Source organism: Punica granatum, chromosome 6, assembly GCF_007655135.1.
Source record: "Punica granatum isolate Tunisia-2019 chromosome 6, ASM765513v2, whole genome shotgun sequence".
In the NCBI taxonomy this organism is placed as follows: Eukaryota; Viridiplantae; Streptophyta; class Magnoliopsida; order Myrtales; family Lythraceae; genus Punica; species Punica granatum.
Window position 1 is genome coordinate 15,810,683 of NC_045132.1, and position 22,676 is coordinate 15,833,358.

General features: G+C 40.2%; 1 protein-coding gene across 1 annotated transcript; it reads left to right on the plus strand.

The window, feature by feature from the left end:
- Nucleotides 1-2,549: 2,549 nt before the first annotated feature.
- On the plus strand, nucleotides 2,550-4,480 carry LOC116212195 (putative Peroxidase 48). The gene is made up of 4 exons (XM_031546764.1): nucleotides 2,550-2,879; nucleotides 3,373-3,561; nucleotides 3,647-3,812; nucleotides 3,956-4,480. The coding sequence occupies exons 1-4, from the start codon at nucleotides 2,550-2,552 to the stop codon at nucleotides 4,453-4,455; spliced, it is 1,185 nt and encodes a 394-aa protein (XP_031402624.1). The 3' UTR covers nucleotides 4,456-4,480.
- Nucleotides 4,481-22,676: the final 18,196 nt, after the last annotated feature.

Here is a 22,676-nt window from a genome sequence, read left to right on the forward strand (position 1 = left end):
AAAGTTTCATGATCGAATCTCCAGGGTCAAAAGCTGCAAGCAAAATGCCATGCATAGGGGATTATGGAGATCTCCGCAAAGATAAAGGATGATGTATTTGGCTTGATATACATCATTGTTCATGCCCCTTAAGAGTCCCAAATATTGCAGCTTAATTAATTTTCTAACAAAAATCCGTGCAACGCGTGGATCATAGCTAGTATTATATAAAAGTTGAGCAACGAGTTTGTGAATGCTCCATTAACAAATCCTCAGCTCATTGTTGATCGTCCTTTGATGTTGTGAGAGCTCCATTATTAAACCCTTAGCTAATGATTGATCATCCTTTTGGCTGCTCGAAGAATTTAATTATAAATAAGAGATTCATGGCACTGGTCCATTTTTACTTTAATATTTCACATGTACACCGTCTCTAATCCACATACTTTGAATATCGAGAAGACATCCTCTACATTCAATGTCTGTAGTATATCAAGAAGTTTTCTTGATTGTTGAATAGAACCCCTCGAGATATGTGACTTTTTTTCAAATTCAATATTTCAATATCCAATAAATAGAAGATTTGAAAATTTATCGTACACATAATCTTTTGATTTAGTATAGTTTTTCTAGCACCCTAATCCTTACATAAAATCTATCACTCTTCACATATATATTAAAATATATGCTACATGATTATTATCTCTTAGTATATATGTTATCTGCATTTTCTTTAGAGTAAAGTAAGTATTTGCTTATTAACATGATTCTTTTATTCGACTCTCGCTCACATTGTGCAATGTTTGTAATCTCTATTTAGTAAAATATATAATTTTTGTTATTTTTTATTGAAGATTAATCGCATATTCATATATTTCTTTCCTAATTCTCTGTCATAAAAAGCAATTTATATCAATATTTTATGCAACACATGAGTACAACACTAGTTCATTATAAAAGGCCAAGAGCTCCTCCCTTGTAATCGAAAAGAAAAGGGGGGCAAGAGCTCACGTGGATGACTGATCATATTTCATCTCATTTGTAAGTTAACAAGCCCCAAAAAATTATTTCAATCTCTGAACCCTCTTAGCTTTGGATAGCTTTATATTTGATCTAAAGCTTGAAGCTTCCTTGAAAATATAATTACAAGTTTTGTTATTGTTCAAAGTGGGTGCTTAATTTCTCCCCATTAATTTGCATCATTACAGGATTTTGACGCGAAGACGTTCGCGATAATATGAAGATGAACTATCACTATTATGAAATACTTGCATGCACAAGTATTTGCTTGTATTATATATACTAGTCATTGCATCCGCACATTGTGCGAGATTATTATTAGCAGAAACTTACTGAATCTTTAAAAACATTAGTTACCATACAATTATATGATTAAATTTACAAAAGTTATATATTTTACATAAAAATATTTATTAATATAGAAAACTATATTGTTTACTTAAATAATATAGTTTAAGTGAATCACAAGTGAGGGTGTAAACGAGCCGAGACATTTGTGAAGGGTTCAGGCTTGACTCGATGAAAATTCGAATTCAGCTTGCTCATATAAAGCTCGTGCCCGGCTCGATCCAAGCTCGCCAGTTAAACGAGACAGGCCGAGCTCAATGGTATTTGACTCGTGAAGCTCGCGAGCCTAAACGAATTTATTTATTTACATATATATTTTTTATAAGTTATACATACATATATATATATATATATGCTGAGACCCATACCTATCCGACAAAGAAATACAAGGCCCACCTACACCATATAATGAGGGCTGAGCCCATTAACTTCTCTCTGCTCTAGATATGGCCATTGATCTAAACGAGCCTAAACGAGACGAGCCTAAGTCATTGCCTGTGCCAACAAGCCGAGCTCAAGTTTAACTGCTTAAGCTTGCACGAGCGCGGGCCCGAGCTCGAGCCCACGAGTTGACAGGCGGGCCAAGCTTGAGCTTGCTATATTCGGTCTCGGCTCGGCTCGTTTACACTCCTAATCACAAGTTCGGCTCGAAAAGATAGTGTTATAAAGAAAGTGGGACTAAAATAGAATTAGGCCAGAACCCCAATTCACACAAGGCTAATCAGACGCACCATTTGGACTTGTGAGAAGTGCTCGTAGCAACTGAAGTAAAATTTTGACAAAAAAATGATGAAAATAGAGATTCCTGAGATAGGGGCACAATGGTGTCACTTTCCACATTAGACCAAAAAATTCTGAGTTCGATTACTGATAATGCTCAGGACAGAATGATCAGAATTTGTAGATGAGAAACCAGAGCTTACCGAAAGAGGGATGGAGGGGATTGTTATGACTTTGCACCCCATCCGCCTCATGATATGAGTATGAGACAGATGAAGGACATTGGGCCGTGATGGAAAGCAAAATTGCAAAGTGGGCCGTGACTTCGAAAGGGCATTTCCGTCATTATACGTACCTTACCGTTCTTCTTCCCGCCACGAGCTGATCCCCCCCTTCAACTACTCCCCCCTGTTCCTTCATTTCTCAAGAAACAGAGTCCATTTCCACGGCAAAGAACTTCCTTCCTTCTTTCCCCAGAGGAGATGGATCTTTGGAAGCAGATGAGGTTCTTCACTTTCACGCTCCTCGTCTATACCACCACCATGGACCCCAAACGGCCGAACTCGACCCAAATCGTGAGGTTCAAGCCTTCTCGGGACATCGATGCCATCATCACCGCCCGATTCCTGCTGCGATCCGAACCCTCCATGGATGACCGCACGGATGGAGGCAGCCTCGAGTACGATTACTATCGGGAGTCCTGCCCCCGGGCCGAGAGAATCGTTCGTGAGATGGTCCAGGAGTTATACCAAGTCCGACCTCGCGGTATCCCGTCTCTGCTCCGGCTAGCATTCCACGACTGCTTCGTTGAGGTGGGTGTGTCATTTCTCGTCTGTATTCTTTCGTAGGAAGTTTTCCTGCACCAGTTTTCTCCCTCATCAATTGCTTGTAAAGAACGGAAGCGTCTTTGTCGGTTCCTGTTGATTCGTTATTACAGAGTTAACGAGATTGCTGTGTGAGCTTGTATATGTTCGTGAGGTTTTCATTGTGTTTTTGCATAATATGGTGATCTGGCCCTGAGCCTTAAAACCATATTACTGCATTCTTGCGATTCGATTATTTTACGATTCTGTTCTTTTAGCTTATAGTTATACTTCAGCATGATTTTCTTGGTCTCTCTTAGTTCTTTATTTACCAGAGTGTGTTTTGTTAGTGGATCAAGTGTAGGTTCTGGGTCGATTCGGTTCTAGAATTAGTTTCTTCTCATGCTCTTCGATTTCATTCTATGATCGTCAATTATCTGATGCAAATTTTTTCTCGGCTTTACGGTGATTTTTTTTCTTTTTTCTGTGGGCTGTAAAATAGGGATGTGATGCCTCTATCCTGTTAGACCCAATTAACGGAATGGCATCGGAGAAAGATGCGTCCCCCAACGAACTGTTGAAGGGCTATGACATAATAGAAGCTATCAAGTTCGAGATCGAAAGAGCATGCCCCAGAACAGTGTCATGCGCTGACATTCTGGTCTTGGCTGCTCGGGAAGCCCTTCTTACTGTAAAACCCTCTCACCCCTATTATTCTATGCAATGGTTGATTTCATTGGTTTATTGATGATTCCTGAGAAAAGCGTTAACCGTAGGTTGGTGGTCCATTCTATCCTCTACAAACCGGCAGAAGAGACAGTATGATTTCATACGCGGAACTAGCAGAACATCAACTTCCTTCGCCGTTTATTGATCTCTCGGAAATTCTCTCATCTTTTGGAGCAAGGGGATTCAATGAGCGGGAAACTGTCAGTCTGTTAGGTAATGGGTCAATAAAGTCCATGCCTTTCTCACTACTGAGCTAAGCTGTAGCTTAGTGCTTGCACTTTTGCCACATTCATGGCCTGCCGTCTTGCTAAAAATTGATTCCAGATTGATGGAAAGCAGACATGATCTTTTTGCAGGTGCTCATAGTGTTGGATCGATTCACTGTAAGTTCTTTGAGGACCGTCTCTACAATTTTTCTGGGACAAACAGGCCCGATCCATCTCTCGAAAGTAGATTCCTTGACCTGATGAGATCCCGATGCAGTAAATTTCATTCAGCGTCATCACCAAAGCTTTCAGTGGCTCCATCACCTTCAGTTAGAGCTGCTGGATTGCTGGCTCCTCCGATGGCAGAGCCCGATACAGTGATGAGCTATGAGGGGCTGGGACCGACACCAGCTGAGGGCCCTGCTTTTGGGGCTCCATATTATCGGAGCCTCTTGGAAGGTCGAGGAATCCTCTTTTCTGATCAGCAGCTCACAGGTTCAGAAGAAACTGGAAGCTGGGTCAGAGCATATGCTTGGGACACCGCCCTCTTCAGAAAGGACTTTGCAGAGACCATGTTGAAGCTCTCGAGCCTGCAGGTCTTGACAGCACCAAATGGGCAAGTTCGAGTCAACTGCTCAAAGATCGCATGAGATCAAGAGCTAGGATATGTTTGGTATGCGATAAGTCACCTTTTAGGTTGGCTACATATTCTGAAGCTCACTAGAGGTGTAGGTGCATTCGATTGATCCAATCTTTTGGGATCCACAGTAATTGTAGAAGAAACAAAACAGGATCTTGCTAGCTATTCGACTGATGTGCATTCTGATCATGTATCTTAGAATAGTTGGCAATGAAAGACTAGTTCGTGAAGACCCCAGTGGTATTAAAAATGCTCAAGATTGTTGATAGATGGAAATATACTAATAGTCGCTGGTAAAGATATTAGCATAATTACAAGGAACCCAGGAGACGACTCCTAACTGCTTGCTGCTGAACGAAACAAGGCATGTCTAGAGGCCATCAGACCACAACCAAAGACGAGAGGATGATCGACAAGACAAGACCACACGTATCATTGATTGGTTGGTCTGTAAACTGGGAGACAACCCAAACCTCCTCTTCGAGTTGGTCATGCTGACAGTTTCTGGGACCGAGTAGTCCGAGTATATGTCCATCAAAAACTTGTTCACAATCCCATGGTAGACAGGGCTTCGAAGACGAGTAGTAGTAGAGGGCCTCCTCCTTGTCCAGCGTGTTCTTGAGGTCACCTAAGTTCATCGTCTCCTGTTCCCTCATTATCTCTTCAATCAGTCACTGCTTCTATCTCCCCTCTTCACCGAACAGAAACTAAAACTACCCGTTTTCTCAACCTTCCTTTCTTTCTCACCCTCCTCAAGGCAGGGGCAGCGCCTCTGGTGAAAACTCGTTGAGAAAAGCGGAGTTTGAGTTTCTGTACGGTGAAGGGAGAAGATAGAAGCATTGAAGACTTGATGGAAGAGAAGATGAAGGAACTCCCAGGATATATGGACTAGGGGGACCTCGAGAACGTGCTGGACAGAACAGGTGGTGTTCCATCCACTACTACTCTCGCTTCGGTCGACATCGTCAATAAAGTTTCTATTAATTGGAGGCATAGACTCGAACTTCTGAGCTGTGCAGGCCGTCCCCAGTACCAACAGCTCCAAAATGAGTTTGGGCGTCTATCCATTTAAAGACCAATAAATCATTGATATGTACCTACTTGTATCTGGTCTGTTCTCTTGACTCAACCAAGCCCTCTAGCTAGATTTGCCTTGTTTCAGTCAGCAGCCAACATAATCAGGAGGCATCTCTCCCGTGGGTTCTTGTAATTGTGCTATTAACTCGACCTTCCAATAATTTTCAGAACTTCACGCCATAGTCTTTCATTCAATCGAATTGCACATCAAAATGAGTTTTACCAATTCAATGATCCTAGTTTTTTCCCCCTAAAAAGTAGACGCTGAGTCCAAAAGAATGCAGCAATCAAAAGCACATAAACCTCCTTTGACAGCAGAATATGTAGCCAACATAAAAGGTGAGTTATCGTACCAAACATATCCAACTGCTTGATCCCATGAGGTCTTCAAACGGTTGAATCAAACTCGCTGGTTGAGATCTTCAAACATTGCCGAAAAGTCCAGAGGATATGCTCTGATCAACTTCCAGTTTCCTCTGAACCCATCCACTTCGAACAGACTTCGAGGGCTCCTGGAGAAAATCACTGTTATGCAACCAAAAAAAAAAAAAAACAAAAGAAAAGAAAAGAAAAGAAGAGAAAACGCTCGCACAACAATGATCTGTAATACTGAATAGACAAAAGTTTCTAATAATACCCTTACCTGGACCAACAAAGAGAAGTTCGATCTTCCGAACAAGGTTTGACACGCTTGATTCTGCCATCCTGTTCTTCGGGCTCGGGGTCCTCGCTGGTTATGTGACAGATAAGAAGATCGAGAACCCAAGGGCTTCCACCAAATCCATCTGATTATATTTGAGAAGGAAGTTAGTTTGTGGTTCCCTTCTGCTCGATCCGTTCGGTTTATGAGAAACTTGGCGGGAAGGAGAAGCTGCAAGCCTGCAAGGGAAGGGGTGGGGAGGATAGAATGATGGAACTGCCCTTTTAAAGTCAATAGGTCGGTGATTCCACCAACCGTCCCGGAATTGTTTCGTATCTTTTTGTTTTTCTTTTTTTTGGCCATAAAATCGTATCTGATATAGTATATATTCAAATATAATGTAGATTGTCACGTACATTTTTAAATTAAAATTTTGAATAATTATACGCATGCGCGAACCTCTTGCGTCTTTTATTCTAACTTAAAGATTGTTATTTTTAAAGAATTATTTCGACTCTTTGATTCTCTTAAAATTTACTAATTTTAAGAAACAGATAGTAGATAGTTAATATAATAAAAAGATTTTTTGAGGTGATAGAATATTGGATTTTCTTTCATTTCTTTTATTTCAATAATTTTCTATGAAATAGGAGAGAAATAATTGTAACACCCCAAAATCTCACATTGATGAGAGAAGGAGTTAGTGAAGTGGTTTATAAATATCAACCTATGGAATTATCAGCAACTTGGGTTTAAGCATTTTGGGCCGAATGTTGGGCTTGACAAGTTTCTAGGCCAATCCCGTATATTGGGTTGAGTACTTACGCGGTAAGTGAAAGCCGAGAGGAGAAAACAAAACATGAGTAAGAACACACATTTCAACGATTTGTTGGTCTATAAACGGGTAGAGTGGAGCCTCTTTTCGAGCTGTTGAAGTTGATTGAGGTCCCCCGGAAAAACTTGTTAACGAGGTAGAAAGAACTACTGAGACGAGAGTAGTAGCGGAGCGCTTCCTTCATGTCCAACATGTTCTCGAGGTCACCCCAGCCCATCATCTCAAGTTCCCTCATCTTCTCTTGGAACCTCTTTTTCGAGCTGTTGAAGGTGATTGAGGTCCCCCGGAAAAAAGTTGCTAACTATCCCGAAGTAGAAAGAACTCCTGAGACGAGAGTAGTAGTGGAGCATTTTAATCAGAGACGAGAGAAACTCAAACGAGGAATTGAGTTGTCCGAGTTCGTGACTCCTTAAGTTTCATTCACTCCCTTGTGTTCTCCATTCAAGGACAGAGCCGCAAAGAATGCTCTGTTTGGTAGTTAGGATATAGGGTAGGACTCGATAGCAGGTCATTCCATCCCACATGGCTTGGTGTTGTATGGATTGCATTTTAATTAGGATCAAGCCATGGTGTATATATCAACTCCAAGCACTCTCCATAGGATAATATAGAAAATGATGATGTTCAGATGACCAAACCAAACCCAACACAACTCCAAGGCGTTTGGTTTGTAAGTAACATTTTAAAATCAGATTTTGATTTTAAAAAATAGTAGTATAAATGATTATGTATGAAGCCCACCATTTGACTTTGTATGAGTTATATTATTTTGATTTTGAAAAAGAGTGGTATAAATGGGGCCCACTCTTTGACTTTATATAAGTTATTTTGTTTTGTTGTGGGTAGAATTAAATTAAAGTGAGATTTTAAAATCTCACTTTGAATCCAAACTAGGCAAATCATCGAATAGGAATTGAAGAAATTGGACTTGGCAGATGATTGAATTTGAGGGGATCATAATTGAAACTTCGGTTGAAACTTTTTCATCTGACTAGAGATCGGAATGAAAATAGAGATAGATACTAAAATTACCAAAAGACCAGAGCTATCAACCGCTGCCGCCCCTCGGCCCCCCACTTAATAGAACTAGTTTCTTCCAATGTCATCAACGAGGACGTGAGGACTAAATAGATGATGGACACTGTCCTGGCTTTCAATTGCCATCAGCTACCACATTTTATTATAGGGTTTGCACGATTAAAAAAGTTTGATGAGAAGAACGCACGACGCTTGGAATCCCCAATATTGAAGAGTGTAACCGAAGATCCGTTATTAATGAATGTCTCCTCTGCCCGCTTCTTTAGGAAAGCACAAGCGGAGGTGGTGGGTGAAAGCTAGTTTTGGCTTAGTTTTGGTTGTTCATGGCATGGCAACTAATTGCAGCAACTCAAGTGGTCTGGATCCTATATGTATTTGAACAGCTAGAGATCATCATCGTATAAGGTGTGAAACCATATGATGGTGTCACCGGAAGATCACCAAGCAAAGGGAGAAGAAAGCGAGGATGTCTTCGGTGGAAGCTTCATGAAGGTCACAAGGCCCCTGTTTAGGAAAGAGAGAGAAGGAAAGACAAGTTGAGAAAAACCAGAGTTTGAGTTTCTGTTTGGTGAAAAGAGAAGACAGAAGCATTGAAGACTTGGTAGAATTGAAGTTGAGGTAACTCACTGGATAGATAGACTAGGGCAACCTCAAGAACGTGCTGGATATAACAGGAGGCCCTCCATCCACTACTACTTTCACCTCAGAAGCAATTTCTACATCATTAATAAAGTTTCTACTGGACATGTACTCAAACTTCTAAGCAGTAGTGCAACCAACAGCTTTAAAACGAGTTTTGGGTCCACACATTTATAGACCAATATATCATTGATATGTTCCTACCTACTTGTATCTGATCCGCCCCCGTGACTAAGTCAAAGCCCTCTGGCTAGATTTGCCTTGCTTCACTCAACAACCAGCGTAATTAGGAGGCATCTCTCCTGTGATTTCTCGGAATTGTGCTGTTAACTCGACTTTGCAATAATGTTCAGAACTTCACGAATCACGTCACAGTCTTAGATTCAATCGAATTGCACATCAAAACGTGTAACCTTCGAGGATCCTGGCTTATCCATTAAAAGTCAAAGCCGAGTTCAAAGCAATGAAGCAATCAAAAGCACGTAAACCTCCCTTGAACAACAGAATATGAAACCGGCATATAAGGTGATTTATCATACCAAATATATCCAAATGCTTGCTCCCATGAGGACTTCGAACAATTGAATCGAACTATTGGTGGATGCAACTTCTTTTTGCCACCGTGGGATGCTTTTTTTTTTTTTTCCCTCTTTGTTCATGGTGCAGACACCAAACGGTTGATGGAACATCTTCCCGGCTCATGCCACCAAGTTGCTGGCTGGCAGAAAAACTAATTTGCAATTACTGCTCGATAGCTGATGTGTCCCCACAGCGCTCTTAATCACAGCAAATCCCCAGACAGTGTACATGGGTTACATGTCCCCCATTCACCATTTGCACTTGAAGAGATAAACAAGCATGGGGAGTTTCCTCAATCATCGGCCTGCAAAATATCAATGGTTGTTAGTGCAGTGGGTATCCAATGGATATTCTAAAGTATCTAAAATCTGAACAGCCAATATCTCTTTGAAATCTTTTTGTTTTTGTATGATTCTGACTTGGGTCACAAGAAAGAATGACATATAGTTTTCATGCTAAGGGGCAAATTAGTTAAAAACTAGTTTTGAAGCCATTGCACGGGCCCTAGCAATTATTCGAAAAAATTTCATCGGACAATCAATAGCTACAACGGGAGATTGAAGCAGGAAACTAGGAGAAAAAAGAAAAGAAATCAGTGGAAATCATAGAGAGAGTAGCAGTACCGTGACAAGTTGCTTTTCCCGCCTCTTCATCTCATTGGAAATCAGTGGCACCGTACATCTCCTTAGGAAATTCGATACCGTGCAGGGTGCTGTTGCAATATTTCGAAGCGGTCTTTCTGCCTTCTTCAATGATCCCATCGACGTTTGAGACTTTTCAATGTCTTCTCAAATGGTACTAACATAATTTGCTTCCATGGCCACAGTATGATATTAGCAAGGTTAGCTACATATAGTCTTATCTAGCAGGAGATAGATATGTGTAAATATAAGATACAAAATAATATCTAGGCGACATGGAGATATCCAGGAAATTATATAAAAATAACATACTTGCAGAGTAAGGAAGAGATTATCTACCAAAAAGAAAAATCTACACAAAGAGCAAGGAAGAGATCTCGTAAAGATCAAAATGAGAAAATCTAAGCTAACAAAATATGGCACGCCAAATTCACCCACTAAGTGAAAGTTCAGTTTTATAACTAACGCCTAATTAATAGGATGATTAAAAAGTCCAAAATATCCTTTATTATTAGTTCTGATATTATACAATTCAAAATAAAAGAGATAAGTTGAAGGACTAAATTGTCTATTTAACGTCATTCTTCTCTCTCTTTCCATCTCATTTGTTAATCTCTCCTTATTTTCTCTCGCCACTTTTAGCCTCCTAATCCCACGTTCTATCATATTTTTATTTCTTTTTTTAAAATTTTTATCTCCAATTCTTACTTTTATTTTCTCAATATTAATTTTTTTCCATGGTTGCTGCGCAATACGCCCGGGTAGAGTCTTGTGTATATATGCATATGTTATGCCTAACAAATATGGTACAATTAATATTACAGCTAATATAGAGGTAAAATATCTACAATAATACCTATCTACCACCATTTAGGGCGTCTCCTTTATAGTCTAAAAAGATATTAGTGATTTTCATTAGACATACAAAGGGTTCTAATATTTCAAGTAAGTATCCTCTTAAAAAAAATATTTCGAGTAATTACTGATTGGTAGTTATATATATTCGCAATCAATCGAAATTAAATCTTGATTCATATTTTATGAAATGTTCTTCCTATGTGATTTTTGGAGTAGAAAATGTGCATATATTTTGATTCTTGAAGATTGAATTTAGAAAGAGGAACTTCTAATATAGTAAAAAAAAAAATTACAAAAAATCACGAATGATTAATTTTTTTCCTCAAATATATCGTACCATCCGTTTAGTCATTACTGAATTGTGGTCCAACCAGCTATTTCAAAAAGATCCCAAATCTATGATAGACACATACATAAATATATATATATATATAAAAGCCGAAAGCGCATTGGAGACGACACCATTTGGAAACTCTTAGCTCATCATTGTTGTCTCTTCGCCTGTTTGAACAATCGAAACGATTTGTGTATCCATTGAGCGGCCAAATATTTTCCCTTTCTAAGTAGATTGCATGCCTTTATTTTCAAGTTTCCCGCCTTTCATGTTCTTCTCGTACAGGACGCTAGCTTCTTTGCATAGACACCCAAGCATTCATGCACTGCATAGCTATACAGCACCCAATCTTTGCTTGGCGTCCACCTTTTCCTTCTCTCCGCAGCTCCTCTTATCCCCAAAACACCCAATGTTTAGTGTGTTCAGTACCACAACATCAAAGCTTCGGCCTGCTCCGTCCCTTCACCAATTCTGCCGTTCAATCCATTTCCAAAGTTCATAATCAACAAAATTGTTGTCTTCTTCACTTATTGGCAGGACAAGCTTCATACGCTCGCTTTGTCCTCCTCAGTCCTCCACGAATTCAGCCGTTTAATTCATTTCCAAAGCTCAAAATCATCAGCTCTGCATAGTTCTTCAGTTATTTTTACAGCTGAAGTTTTGTTGTTACCCATGTATGTGTTTATGGTTAACGCTTAATCAGATAGACAAGATCATTGAACCTACTGTTGAATTCGTAGAGGAAGGAAGCTCAAGTTGGATGATGAAATTTGTGTGTGCAAATATTGTAATTTCTTCTCTTATATTATCTGCCACAACCCTTGCCCCTCTCCATCTCTCCGCTGTATCTTTGAAATCTATGCATCTATGCTCATGTTGGTCTGTTTTCTTGTACCCTATTCGATTATTCCCCTAGTGTCTTTGATTAATGGTTTAATTTTTTTTTCATTTCAGAGTTTTCAAAACAGAGAGCACCAAAATCTTTCATCAAGACAAAAAGATAGACCACAAAAAACCCAACCTTCTATGCTGCACATCATTTCCATTTCAAAATAAATACTCCTCTCTAAGAATTTTATGACTTACTTATCATAACCATTATTAGGAAAACGTTCTTTTATTTTTTAGGTAAACAATCATTCATGGATGCTGTAGAGGATTAAAGAAAGGCCTCAGCTGACCTTTTATTGGATTTGTTGTTTCATACGCAGCCTCGTCACAGCTTAGCACCTCTTTTTTGTATACGCAGACCAGAATTCTGGAACCGTGTCATGCAATTTCACTTCAATTCGCCCATGTCAATAAACTTGGTTTAAGAATTTAAGATAACTTATTATCCTACACTTCTGCGCAAAGTGCGAGACAACATCTAGTTTTAATCATATCTTCAGATCGACCCCCTCTCTCTCTCTGTCTCTCTCCCCCATGTTTCTTTCAATCTACTCTGCTCACAGGTTTCTTAGCCCCTTCTCCCCACCTCCCTTTCCCCTCATTGGCGACCTCGGGTCTTCGACATTGTGTGGGTGTCCGAAGCTTGAGGTGAGCCTACTCAATACACACCTCACGCCTCACTCAGCTCCCTCGCCCCACCTCCCTTCCTATAGTTGGATATTTCCAAGCATTCAAGTTAATAGTAATTTATATTAGGACCCTACTCAATACACACCTCACGCCTCACTCAGCCCCCTCGCCCCACCTCCCTTCCTGTAGTTGGATATTTCCAAGCATTCAAGTTAATAGTAATTTATATTAGAAGTTGGAGAGGACCCATTGCAGTGGATTGAATTGTAAATTATTCCACACATTGCATTTGGGATGAGGAATAGAGCCCTGACGACCCCTTCTGAATGAGATATGTTATGCACAAGCGGTTAGAGCAGTCCTCGAATAAATATGGAGTTGATTGCAATGACCTACTCACCGCATTGGCTTGTACAACCTCAGTAGCTCCTCTGTTATGACTTAGTAATTCGTGTAACGAATATTGTTCTTAATTGTACAATACATTGGTGAAATGGTTGTGGCTAACTATGCGGGGCTAGCCCTGTTGATCGATTATAGGCACGAATTGCTGCCTCAGGGCTTCCACGATAGACCAATTTTTGAAGAATGAGCCTCAATCTACTCCACCTCAACTAGGAACATGATCCACTTGGCTCAGAGTATGTGGTTTACGGCTCTGGCATTAGTCGAATACTCTGTCTTTTATTTTCAAATAATTGAATCTATGTAATTTCTTGTCTAGGCAATGAATCTTTGTTTTGATTGGGAGGGTCCGGAGAATGGCCAAGTACAATTATGGGAGCTTGGGCTTCACCGTGACGGATTATAGGGAGGCATCGCCCTTGGCCTACAACTTGTCCAACAATCCCTCAGGACCTGCCAATTTTCATCAGGTATATGGGGAAATGGATGCGCTCTTCAACACGTGTGATTTGCAGACATATCTCGACAACCTGAAGCTTTAATGATGTGGGCAGGCACTCTGTGCAGTGCATCAAGAGCTATTTCCATGCCGACTTCATCATGGGCGTAAATGCCAAGGATGTCGTGTATGGTCAAGTCCTCTCTTTCACCAAATTTGCTTTAATGAGGAATTTGGTCCAATGTCAGTTTATGATCCATAACATTTTCTAAGCACCAGTTGAAATGCAAACAACAAACAACAAAGAACCTGATCGATCACTAGAAAAATAGAGGCACAATATACATGGTTCGACCCCTCTGGCCTTACTCAACAAGCTGTGAAATAGGATTTGAGTCCGCTGATGTTATTGCAACATTTAGAGAATTGTTGGTCACCCAATTCATATCGAAAGTTGGGGCCATTCGGATCTACCCAACATTGGAGACGGCGCCATTTGGAAACTCTTAGCTCATCATTGATTGTCTCTTCGCTCGTTCGAATAATCAAAACGATTCGTGTATCCATTGAGCGGCTAAATATTTTTTCTTTCAAAGTAGATTGCATGCCTTTATTTTCAAGTTTCCCGCCTTTCATGTTCTTCCCGCACAAGACGCTAGCTTCTTTGCATAGACACCTAAGCATTCATGCACTGCACAGCTATACAGCACCCAACCTTTGCTCTGCGTCCACCTTTTCCTTCTCTCCGCAGCTCCTCTTATCCCTAAAACACCCAACATTTAGTGTGTTCAGTACCACAACATCAAAGCTTCGGTCTGCTCCGTCCCTTCCCCAATCCGCGGTTCAATCCATTTCCAAAGTTCATAATCAGCAAAATTGTTGTTTTCTTCACTTATTGCAAGGTAAAGCTTTCGTTGCTCCTTCTCCCACAAACTTGACCGTTCAATCCGGTTTCTTTAGTTCATTATAATCAAATTTGTTGTCTTCTTCACTTATTGGCAGGACAAGCTTTCATACGCTCGCTTTGTCCTCCTCAATCCTTCACGAATTCAGTCGTTCAATCCCTTTCCAAAGTTCAAAATCATCAGCTCTGCTTAGTTCTTCAGTTATTTTTGTAGGTAATGTTTTGTTGTTAGCGATGTATATGTTTATGGTTAACGCTTAGCCAGATAGACATTGTCATTAGACCTACTGCTGAATTCGTAGAGGAAGGAAGCTCAAGTTGGATGATGAAATTTGTGTGTGCAAATATTGTAATTTCCTCTCTTATATTATCTGCCACAACCCCTGCCCCTCTCCATCTCTCTGCTGTATCTTTGAAATCTATACATCCATGCTTGTGTTGGTCTACTTTCTTGCACTCTATTCGATTAATCCCTTCATGTCTTTGATTTAATGGTTTTTTTCCCCTTCCATTTCAGAGTTTTCAAACAGAGAGCACCAAAATCTTTCATCAAGACAAAAAGATAGACCACAAAAGACCCAACCTTCTATGCTGCACATCAATTGCATTTCAAAATAAATACTCCTCTCTAAGAATTTTATGACTTACTTATCATAACCATTATTAGGAAAACGTTCTTTTATTTTTTAGGTAAACAATCATTCATGGATGCTGTAGAGGATTAAAGAAAGACCTCAGCTGACCTTTTACTGGATTTGTTGTTTCATACGCAGCCTCGTCACAGCTTAGCACCTCTTTTTTGTATACGCAGACTAGAATTCTGGAACCGTGTCATGCAATTTCACTTCAATTCGCCCATGTCAATAAACTTTGTTTAAGAATTTAAGATAACTTATTATCCTACACTTCTGCACAAAGTGCGAGACAACATCTAGTTTTAATCATATCTTCAGATCGACCCCCTCTCTCTCTTTGTCTCCGTCTCTCCCCCCCATGTTTCTTTCAATCTACTCTGCTCACGGGTTTCTTAGCCCCTTCTCCCTACCTCCCTTTCCCCTCACCGGCGAACTCGGGTCTTCGACATCGTGTGGGTGTCCGGAGCTTGAGGTGAGCCTACTCAATACACGACTCACGCCTCACTCAGCCCCTTCGCCCCATCACCCCAGCCTGTAGTTGGATATTTCCACGCATTCAAGTCAATAGTAATTTGTATTAGAAGTTGGAGAGGACCCATTGCAGTGAATTGAATCGTAAATTATTCCACACATTGCATTTAGCATGAGGGATAGAGCTCTGATGAACCTTTTGGAATGAGATATATTATGCTCAAGCGGTTAGAGCTGTCCTCGAGTAAATATGGAGTTGATTGCAATGACCTACTCAGAGCATTGGTTTGTACAACCTCAATAGCTCCTCTGCTATGACTCAGTAATTCGTGTAATGAATATTGTTCTTAATGGTACAATACATTGGTGAAATCGTTATGGCTAAATATGCAGGGTTAGCCTAGTTGATCGATTATAGGCAAGAATTGCTACCTCAGGACTTCCACGATAGACCAATTTTTAAAGAATGAGCCTCAATCCACTCCACCTCAACCAGGAACATGATCCACTTGGCTCAGAGTATGTGGTTTACGACTCTGGCATTAGTCGAATACTCTATCTTTTATTTTCAAATAATTGAATCTTTGTAAATTCTTGTCTAGGTGATGAATCTTTGTTTTGATTGGGAGGGTCCGAAGAATGGCCAAGAACAATTATGGGAGCTTGGGCTTCACCATGATGCATTATAGGGAGGCAGCACCCTTGGCCTACAACTTGTCTAACAATCCCCTAGGATCTGTCGATTTTCATCAGGTATATGGTGAAAGGGATGCGCTCTTCAACACGTGTGATTTGCAGACATATCTCGACAGCCTCAAGCTTTAATGATGTGGGCAGGCACTCCGTGCAGTGCATCAAGAGTTATTTCCATGCCGACTTCATCATGGGCATAAATGCCGAGGGCGTCGTGTACGGTCAAGTCCTCTCTTTAACCAAATTTGCTTTAATGAGAAATTTGGTCCAATGTCAGTTTACGATCCATAGAATTTTCTAAGTACCAGTTGAAATGCAAACAACAAACAACAAAGAATGTGACCGATAACCAAAAAAATAGAAGCACAATATACATGGTTCAACCCCTCTGGCCTTACTCTACAAGTTGTGAAATAGGATCTGTGAGTCCGCTGATGTTATTGCAACATCTAGAGAATTGTTGGTCAGCCAATTCATATGGAAAGTTGAGGCCATTCGGATCAACCGAGTCTTGTTGAAAAAACAAGCCCAATCAATCCTGTATTTTGATGTGAGTTACCCGGGTTCTAAGCATTTTTCAAAGATCTAAGTTTGAGCTAGTTATCAAATGTAATAATCAAGTAAGATATTTGAGTTCGAAAAGATATGTGAATCACTGAATACACAAATACAGGATCACTTCGGCAAATTAAAAAATAAGAGGTGGTCGATTCGATCAAGAGAAGTAAAAAAGATATTTAATGGGATACTGGGGATTGGATCTTCTCCCTCATCTTCCATTCTAGCAACCTTGAGATGACAATCCGCATTAGTTGGTTTTGATGGTCGAGGCTTCTTGACAGACACAAATGCCACCATTTTCTGTTTCTATCTTCGGGTCATTAAGCAAAGCAGGAGAATCATCTTTTGCCTCTTGAAATCTTTAACATGCTCACCATTCGAGAAGTCTGACAACAATCGATCTTGTCTTCCTTGAACTGAGTTAGATGAAAATCAGCACGTTTGGCGTTAATCAGGTTGCTCATCTGCAGTGATGCTATTACATGACTTCCTTTTCGAATGAAAAACAGTCTGCCAGGATGTCGAAGAACAAAGAAACAGAACCACTATGTGTGATATATATGCAGTGAGTGGCCCTATCTTCCGGGAAAGCCTCGATGCTTTCATAGCATTGGGGTTCATCTTGTCCAAAGAATCGTCCTTGTCATGGTCTTGAACTTTAACATCAATTTTATAAAAAAAATTTTACGAGGTGTAATTGAATTTTGCGCGCGTCAACGTCAATTTTCAAATCCGGGAAGAAAACTCAAGGCCGAAAAATATTTTATTGCATAACATTGATCCGTAAATTTTTCTGAATTCAATGCCGGTCCCATATCATTTTTTGGACATCCAATTACAAAGACGAGAATTTTAATCTCCACGCGCATTAAATTTGAATTTTCGAATTTTCTTGAAAAAAAGAAAAATAAGGAAAGTCAGAAAAGTCAGGGTCGGTCAGAACCGATTAGAGCCGATCTGACCGACTAATTAAAAAAAAAAAAGCTGACCGTTGCCTCTCCATCCTCCCCCTATTTTGTCCTCTTCTTCCTTCTTCTTCTCCCTTCTTCTTCTCCTTTCCTTTTGCCCCCGACTCTTCCTCGTCTTCTTCTCTCTCCTTCTTCTTCCTTCCTTCCTTCTTTTTCTTCCTGAATGGAAAAAAACCGAAAAGGAAAGACAAATCTCGGCTCCGATCTTGCCTCTTCTTAGCTGATTCTCCGCGATTTCCAGCTGGCCTCTCCCTCACATTCGAAAACCCTAGCCGCTCTCCTCTTCCCCTTTCCGTTATCTTTCTTTCTCGATTAAAAAGGAAATGAAAGGAAAAAAATGGAAGGAGAGAACATAAAAAGAAAAAATTCGAACGGCGTGGGGGTGGGCTCTCTCGAGATTCTCGGATCGGACACACGACAAAACCCTAGCTTCAACTCCCTCACGAAAAAAAACTTGCTCAGCTTATCTGCTCGGAAAAAAAAACTCCCACAGCAGACCCTGACTTTTGGTCTCGAAGCTCCGACGCCCACAGCTAGCGCACAAGATTCCAAAAAAAAAAAACCCATAGCTCACGGCGGCAGAAAACTCGAAGCTCACGAACTCTCTCGAAACCCGGAGCTCGTTCTCACCTTGCAGTGGCCGAAATCCCTCAGCTCGTCTCGGTTCTCGCGCCACCCCCTACTCACTCTCCCAATTTCCCTCACCTTGGCTCCTTCAGCTCGGACGCGCACGATTGCCTGGATTCCCAGCTCGTCCTTCACCCGAATCGCATCCTCTCTCCTCGATTCCTGGCGTTCGTTCTAACCGGGTCGAGCTCCGTTTTTTTTTTACGCACAGGGAATGCCCGTGAAAGCTAGCAGCCTAGCTCGTGGCGGCCCGGCCCAGTCCCAGCGACAGCCATTCAGCCTGGCCTAGTCCCAGCGACAGCCCGCCAGCAGTAGCCTAGCCCGCGTTCAGCAGCGGCCCAGTCGCGTCGGTCCACTCGGCCCAATCCAGTTTGGATCTCAGTCCAGTGCAATCCAATAGGCCCGTTTGGCCCAATCCAGCCCAGTCCACCCCCACCGGATCTCGGCACGGCCCAGCTCGTCCAGCATTTTAATTTTTTATTTATTTACAGAATCGCCCATCAACTTCCCAAATTAGGTAAAATTCTCGACTTAGTGGCATGATTAAGGCTCCATTTTTGAATATTAATGCTTTCTTAATGGATATGATGTGAAATAAGCGTTCTTGGGTTGCGTGGGTGATCGGATTTGTCCCGAACTCTATTTTACGAACTTTCTATTTTGTCGCATTTCAGTTCAGAGGACGCATTTTATTTTTTATTTTTGTTTTTAGATCTGCCCTGAACTCTAAAATTCTTTTCCGTCAAGCCCAGCCATTTTTACCATTTTCCAATCGGTCCTTGAATTTTTCAGAATTTTTTTAAGCATCCCAAAGAACTTTTCAAGTTGTTTCAGTTTAGTCCCGGGGCCATTTTTCACCCTTTTCAGATCTGCCCCGAATTTAAAATTCTTTTCAATCAAGTCCCAGTCATTTTACTATTTTCCAATCAGTCCTTGAATTCCCATAATTTTTCAAGCATCCCAAGGAACTTTCCAAGTTGTTTCAGTTTAGTCCTGGGGCCAATTGTTTTTGTTTTCAGATCAGTCCAAATTTTTAAATTCGTTTCAAACAAGTCCTGGGACATTTTCAGTACTTTTTACACAGTCCCCAATTTTTTCAGAATTTTTAAATCGGTCCCCGAAACTTCATCCGAATTTTCAAATCAGTCCCTGCTCTTGAAAATCGTTCAATTCAGTCCCCTGGGCATGACAATGTGTGTTCTCTCATGTTTTCCCGCTTCCATTGAGTCGGTGCCGTTTTATTGATTCCATTAATATTATGTTTGTGTATGTTTGTATGTTTATCATGATCATGGCGGCACCGATTGTGTAAAAATTATGTATGTTTATGTGCTTGACGTGATAATGTGCTCTTGATCTATGTTTTCAAAATGCTTTATTTTCTCGTTTTAATCGAAATCTCACACGAATCGGTTTAATCATGCAAACTCGGCCTAAAATCAAATTTTAAATTTCAAGATGGTAGGAAATTAGAGTTTATCGGGTGGTCAACTAATGGCTATTCCGACGACTCGAAATCTGTAGACTAAAGCATTCGGCAAACTTCTAATTAACCTAAAATTCTACATACGGGATAATCGGGACGTTAAATTTGGCTAAATTAAATCACTTGACTCCTTTAAATGAATTGTACGAACCGATTAACAATCTGTAATCACGTCGACAGTTCAAGAACTGTTAGCTATGCCCTTTTTCAAAATTCACAATTTCAAAAGCACCGATATACGTGCAACGTAATCTTGATTTTCATGCACACACATATTTACCGATTCAAGGGGATGACTACCGATTCTTGTCCTGCCGTAATCCTAGCGTAGATTTGTATATAGAATTGGTCAAAACATGGGAAAAAAAATTAATCACAAACTTAGCTTAATCAAACATGAGTAAATAGTCAAGTAGAGGGTTAGATTTCGAGTTTTAGATGAAAATATTCATAATATGTAAAAGCCATATTGTCACGATACAGAATAATCTAAAAATAACCCACACATTCAGGACTTGACTACATACATAATGTCTATCGGGTCCGTTAAAATAAGGCCGAATGCTACATGCCCTATTTATCACTTCTTTTGTTTGTTTTAAGGTAGGATTTGTATGCCAAGATATCCCGGTTAATAATCAGTTAATTCACGTAAATTCGCCGATAACAAAAACCCCATTGTTTGTTTATTTGAGCTTGCTTGTTACATTTTTGCACTTGTTTATTATGCGGACCGAGCCCGATCCTTTAGGACACGATTTGCATAGGGTCCAATGCCCCAAACTGTCGATCACGGGGTCCAATGCTCCCATACACCGAGTGCGCATTTAATTTAATTTTCGATCTTTTCCAAAACCATACGGCGAGCATGAGTGAAATAATGACCGAACGCGAACTGACCAGGATTCAGTCATTGTAATTTGTCTTTTATTTGAGAGAACAATGTGAGGGTTTATGTTGTATATTTATTCATGTAATAATCCCGGTCGGAGAGTGGAAGGTTCGAGTGTTTCTTCGAATTTACGGTGTCAAAACGGGTGAGTCAAATGCAACCCTAAATCATGCGGTAAATAAATAAAATGGCACGCCTAGCAAGCTAGAATACCGAAAGGGGCGTGTGGGATATAGGCCCACACGTAATAGAACCCCCGAATTCGGAATTTCCGGTTTCGTACAGACCATTGCCTTAACATACTAGGTGTATCCCATATCCCTAGACCCGGGCGACTCACCGGCCCACGACCTTTGAGTCATAAACAGGTAGTGGCGATTCCTTCTCACGTGCGTCCGTCGCGCTTCCCCGGGAAAGTGGACATTCCCAAGCCGCGTTGCATTTAGGCGCGCGCATACGTGCCCCGACGAGACGAAATTCGGGTGTTAATAGGCATGCATAAATATTTAACTCACTGAGGATTGATAATGCAATTCAAAACAAAAATTGTTCCACAGAATCACAAATGATCAAGTTCCAGAAATATACAGTAATTTTATCTAGAATTTCGAAATTGCAATTGTTTTTGCACAATACCTTCCAGCCACGAATGAAGAATACCGCCTATTTTCCCTAATAAAATCTTCCTGGTAATTTAGAAGAGAATTATTTCATATAAAATATTCTCTTCTAAATTCTGAAGAGATTGTGAGAAAATAGGCGATTTCCATCACTCGGGTTGGTGGAATTATGCAGAAGATATTGCAAATTCAAAATATAGTAGTCGTCTATATGTTCTTTTTTTTTTTAATTATACCCAGTCAATTATTTTCTTCATATACACGAAGAAGAATGAGTTTGTTTTACTGTATCCACCGAAAGTTCAAGAAAGTTTCACAGAGATAATCGGTCCATATCTGCAAGGGGGGAACACAGCATGGCGTTAGGCAAAGAGAAAGATAATAGAAAAGGGCCCAAAGAGCATACTTCACCGAGAGAGTAGACAATAGATGCATACATGTCTCTTCTTCTCACTGGAAATTTGACACCATATTGCAGAGCGTCGTTCCGATATTTCGAAACTGCGTGCCTTCATCGAAGAACCCACCAGGTTGGTGGCAGAGTTTGATAACCCGCTTAATAATTCCCAGCTTAATTAGCTATTACATAGGTAGCCCGTGGCGGTGGGAACTAATATAGAAAATAATAAAATCCAATATATTTTCCTCTTTTCGGTGAAAAAATCCAATATATATTCTTAAGTATCTAAGACCTGAACAACCACATCTCTTTGAAATTTGAATAATAATGAGTCATTCATGGAAGATATTTATATTTATATCCTTTTGCTTTGGGTGATCTCTTGGTCCTTAATTCGCTATTTTAAGTTCAAAATTTCAACAGTTTTCTAAGGATTGTTTCCTTTAATATTTAACTCTGTTTTTATACAATCTCGATTTTTGATTTTATGAAAATTATGATTTAATTTGTGGATATTTGGTAACTGTAATTAATTAAGTAAAGTTGTTATCTTTTTCACAAAAATAGGAGAATAAATAGGAGCGGAGTTTTATAATAAGGTACTTAATTAGGTCCCTTTTCTTCCCTTTTCTTCTTTGTTCTGTTTTTCTTTCAGTTCATTTATGATGAGATGCTTTGTATATCTCCCGTGTACTTTGTTCTTAACTCATAAATGAATTATTATCATCCATCACAAAAAAAAAGACTCATATATTCTTTGTCCCGCACAGCGCGAGCCCTTCTTCCAATTGACTGACATATAAAACAAGAACACTACCACTCTCCTTGGAATTCTGAAAAGATAGAAAGCGTATGATGCTCAACTAATAGAAAGGATAACGTTTGTTGAACAATAATCCTCCATGATCCGCAATCCAAATAAGCTAGAGGATGGTTGAAGTGGAAATTGAGGGAGCAAGACGCGGAAA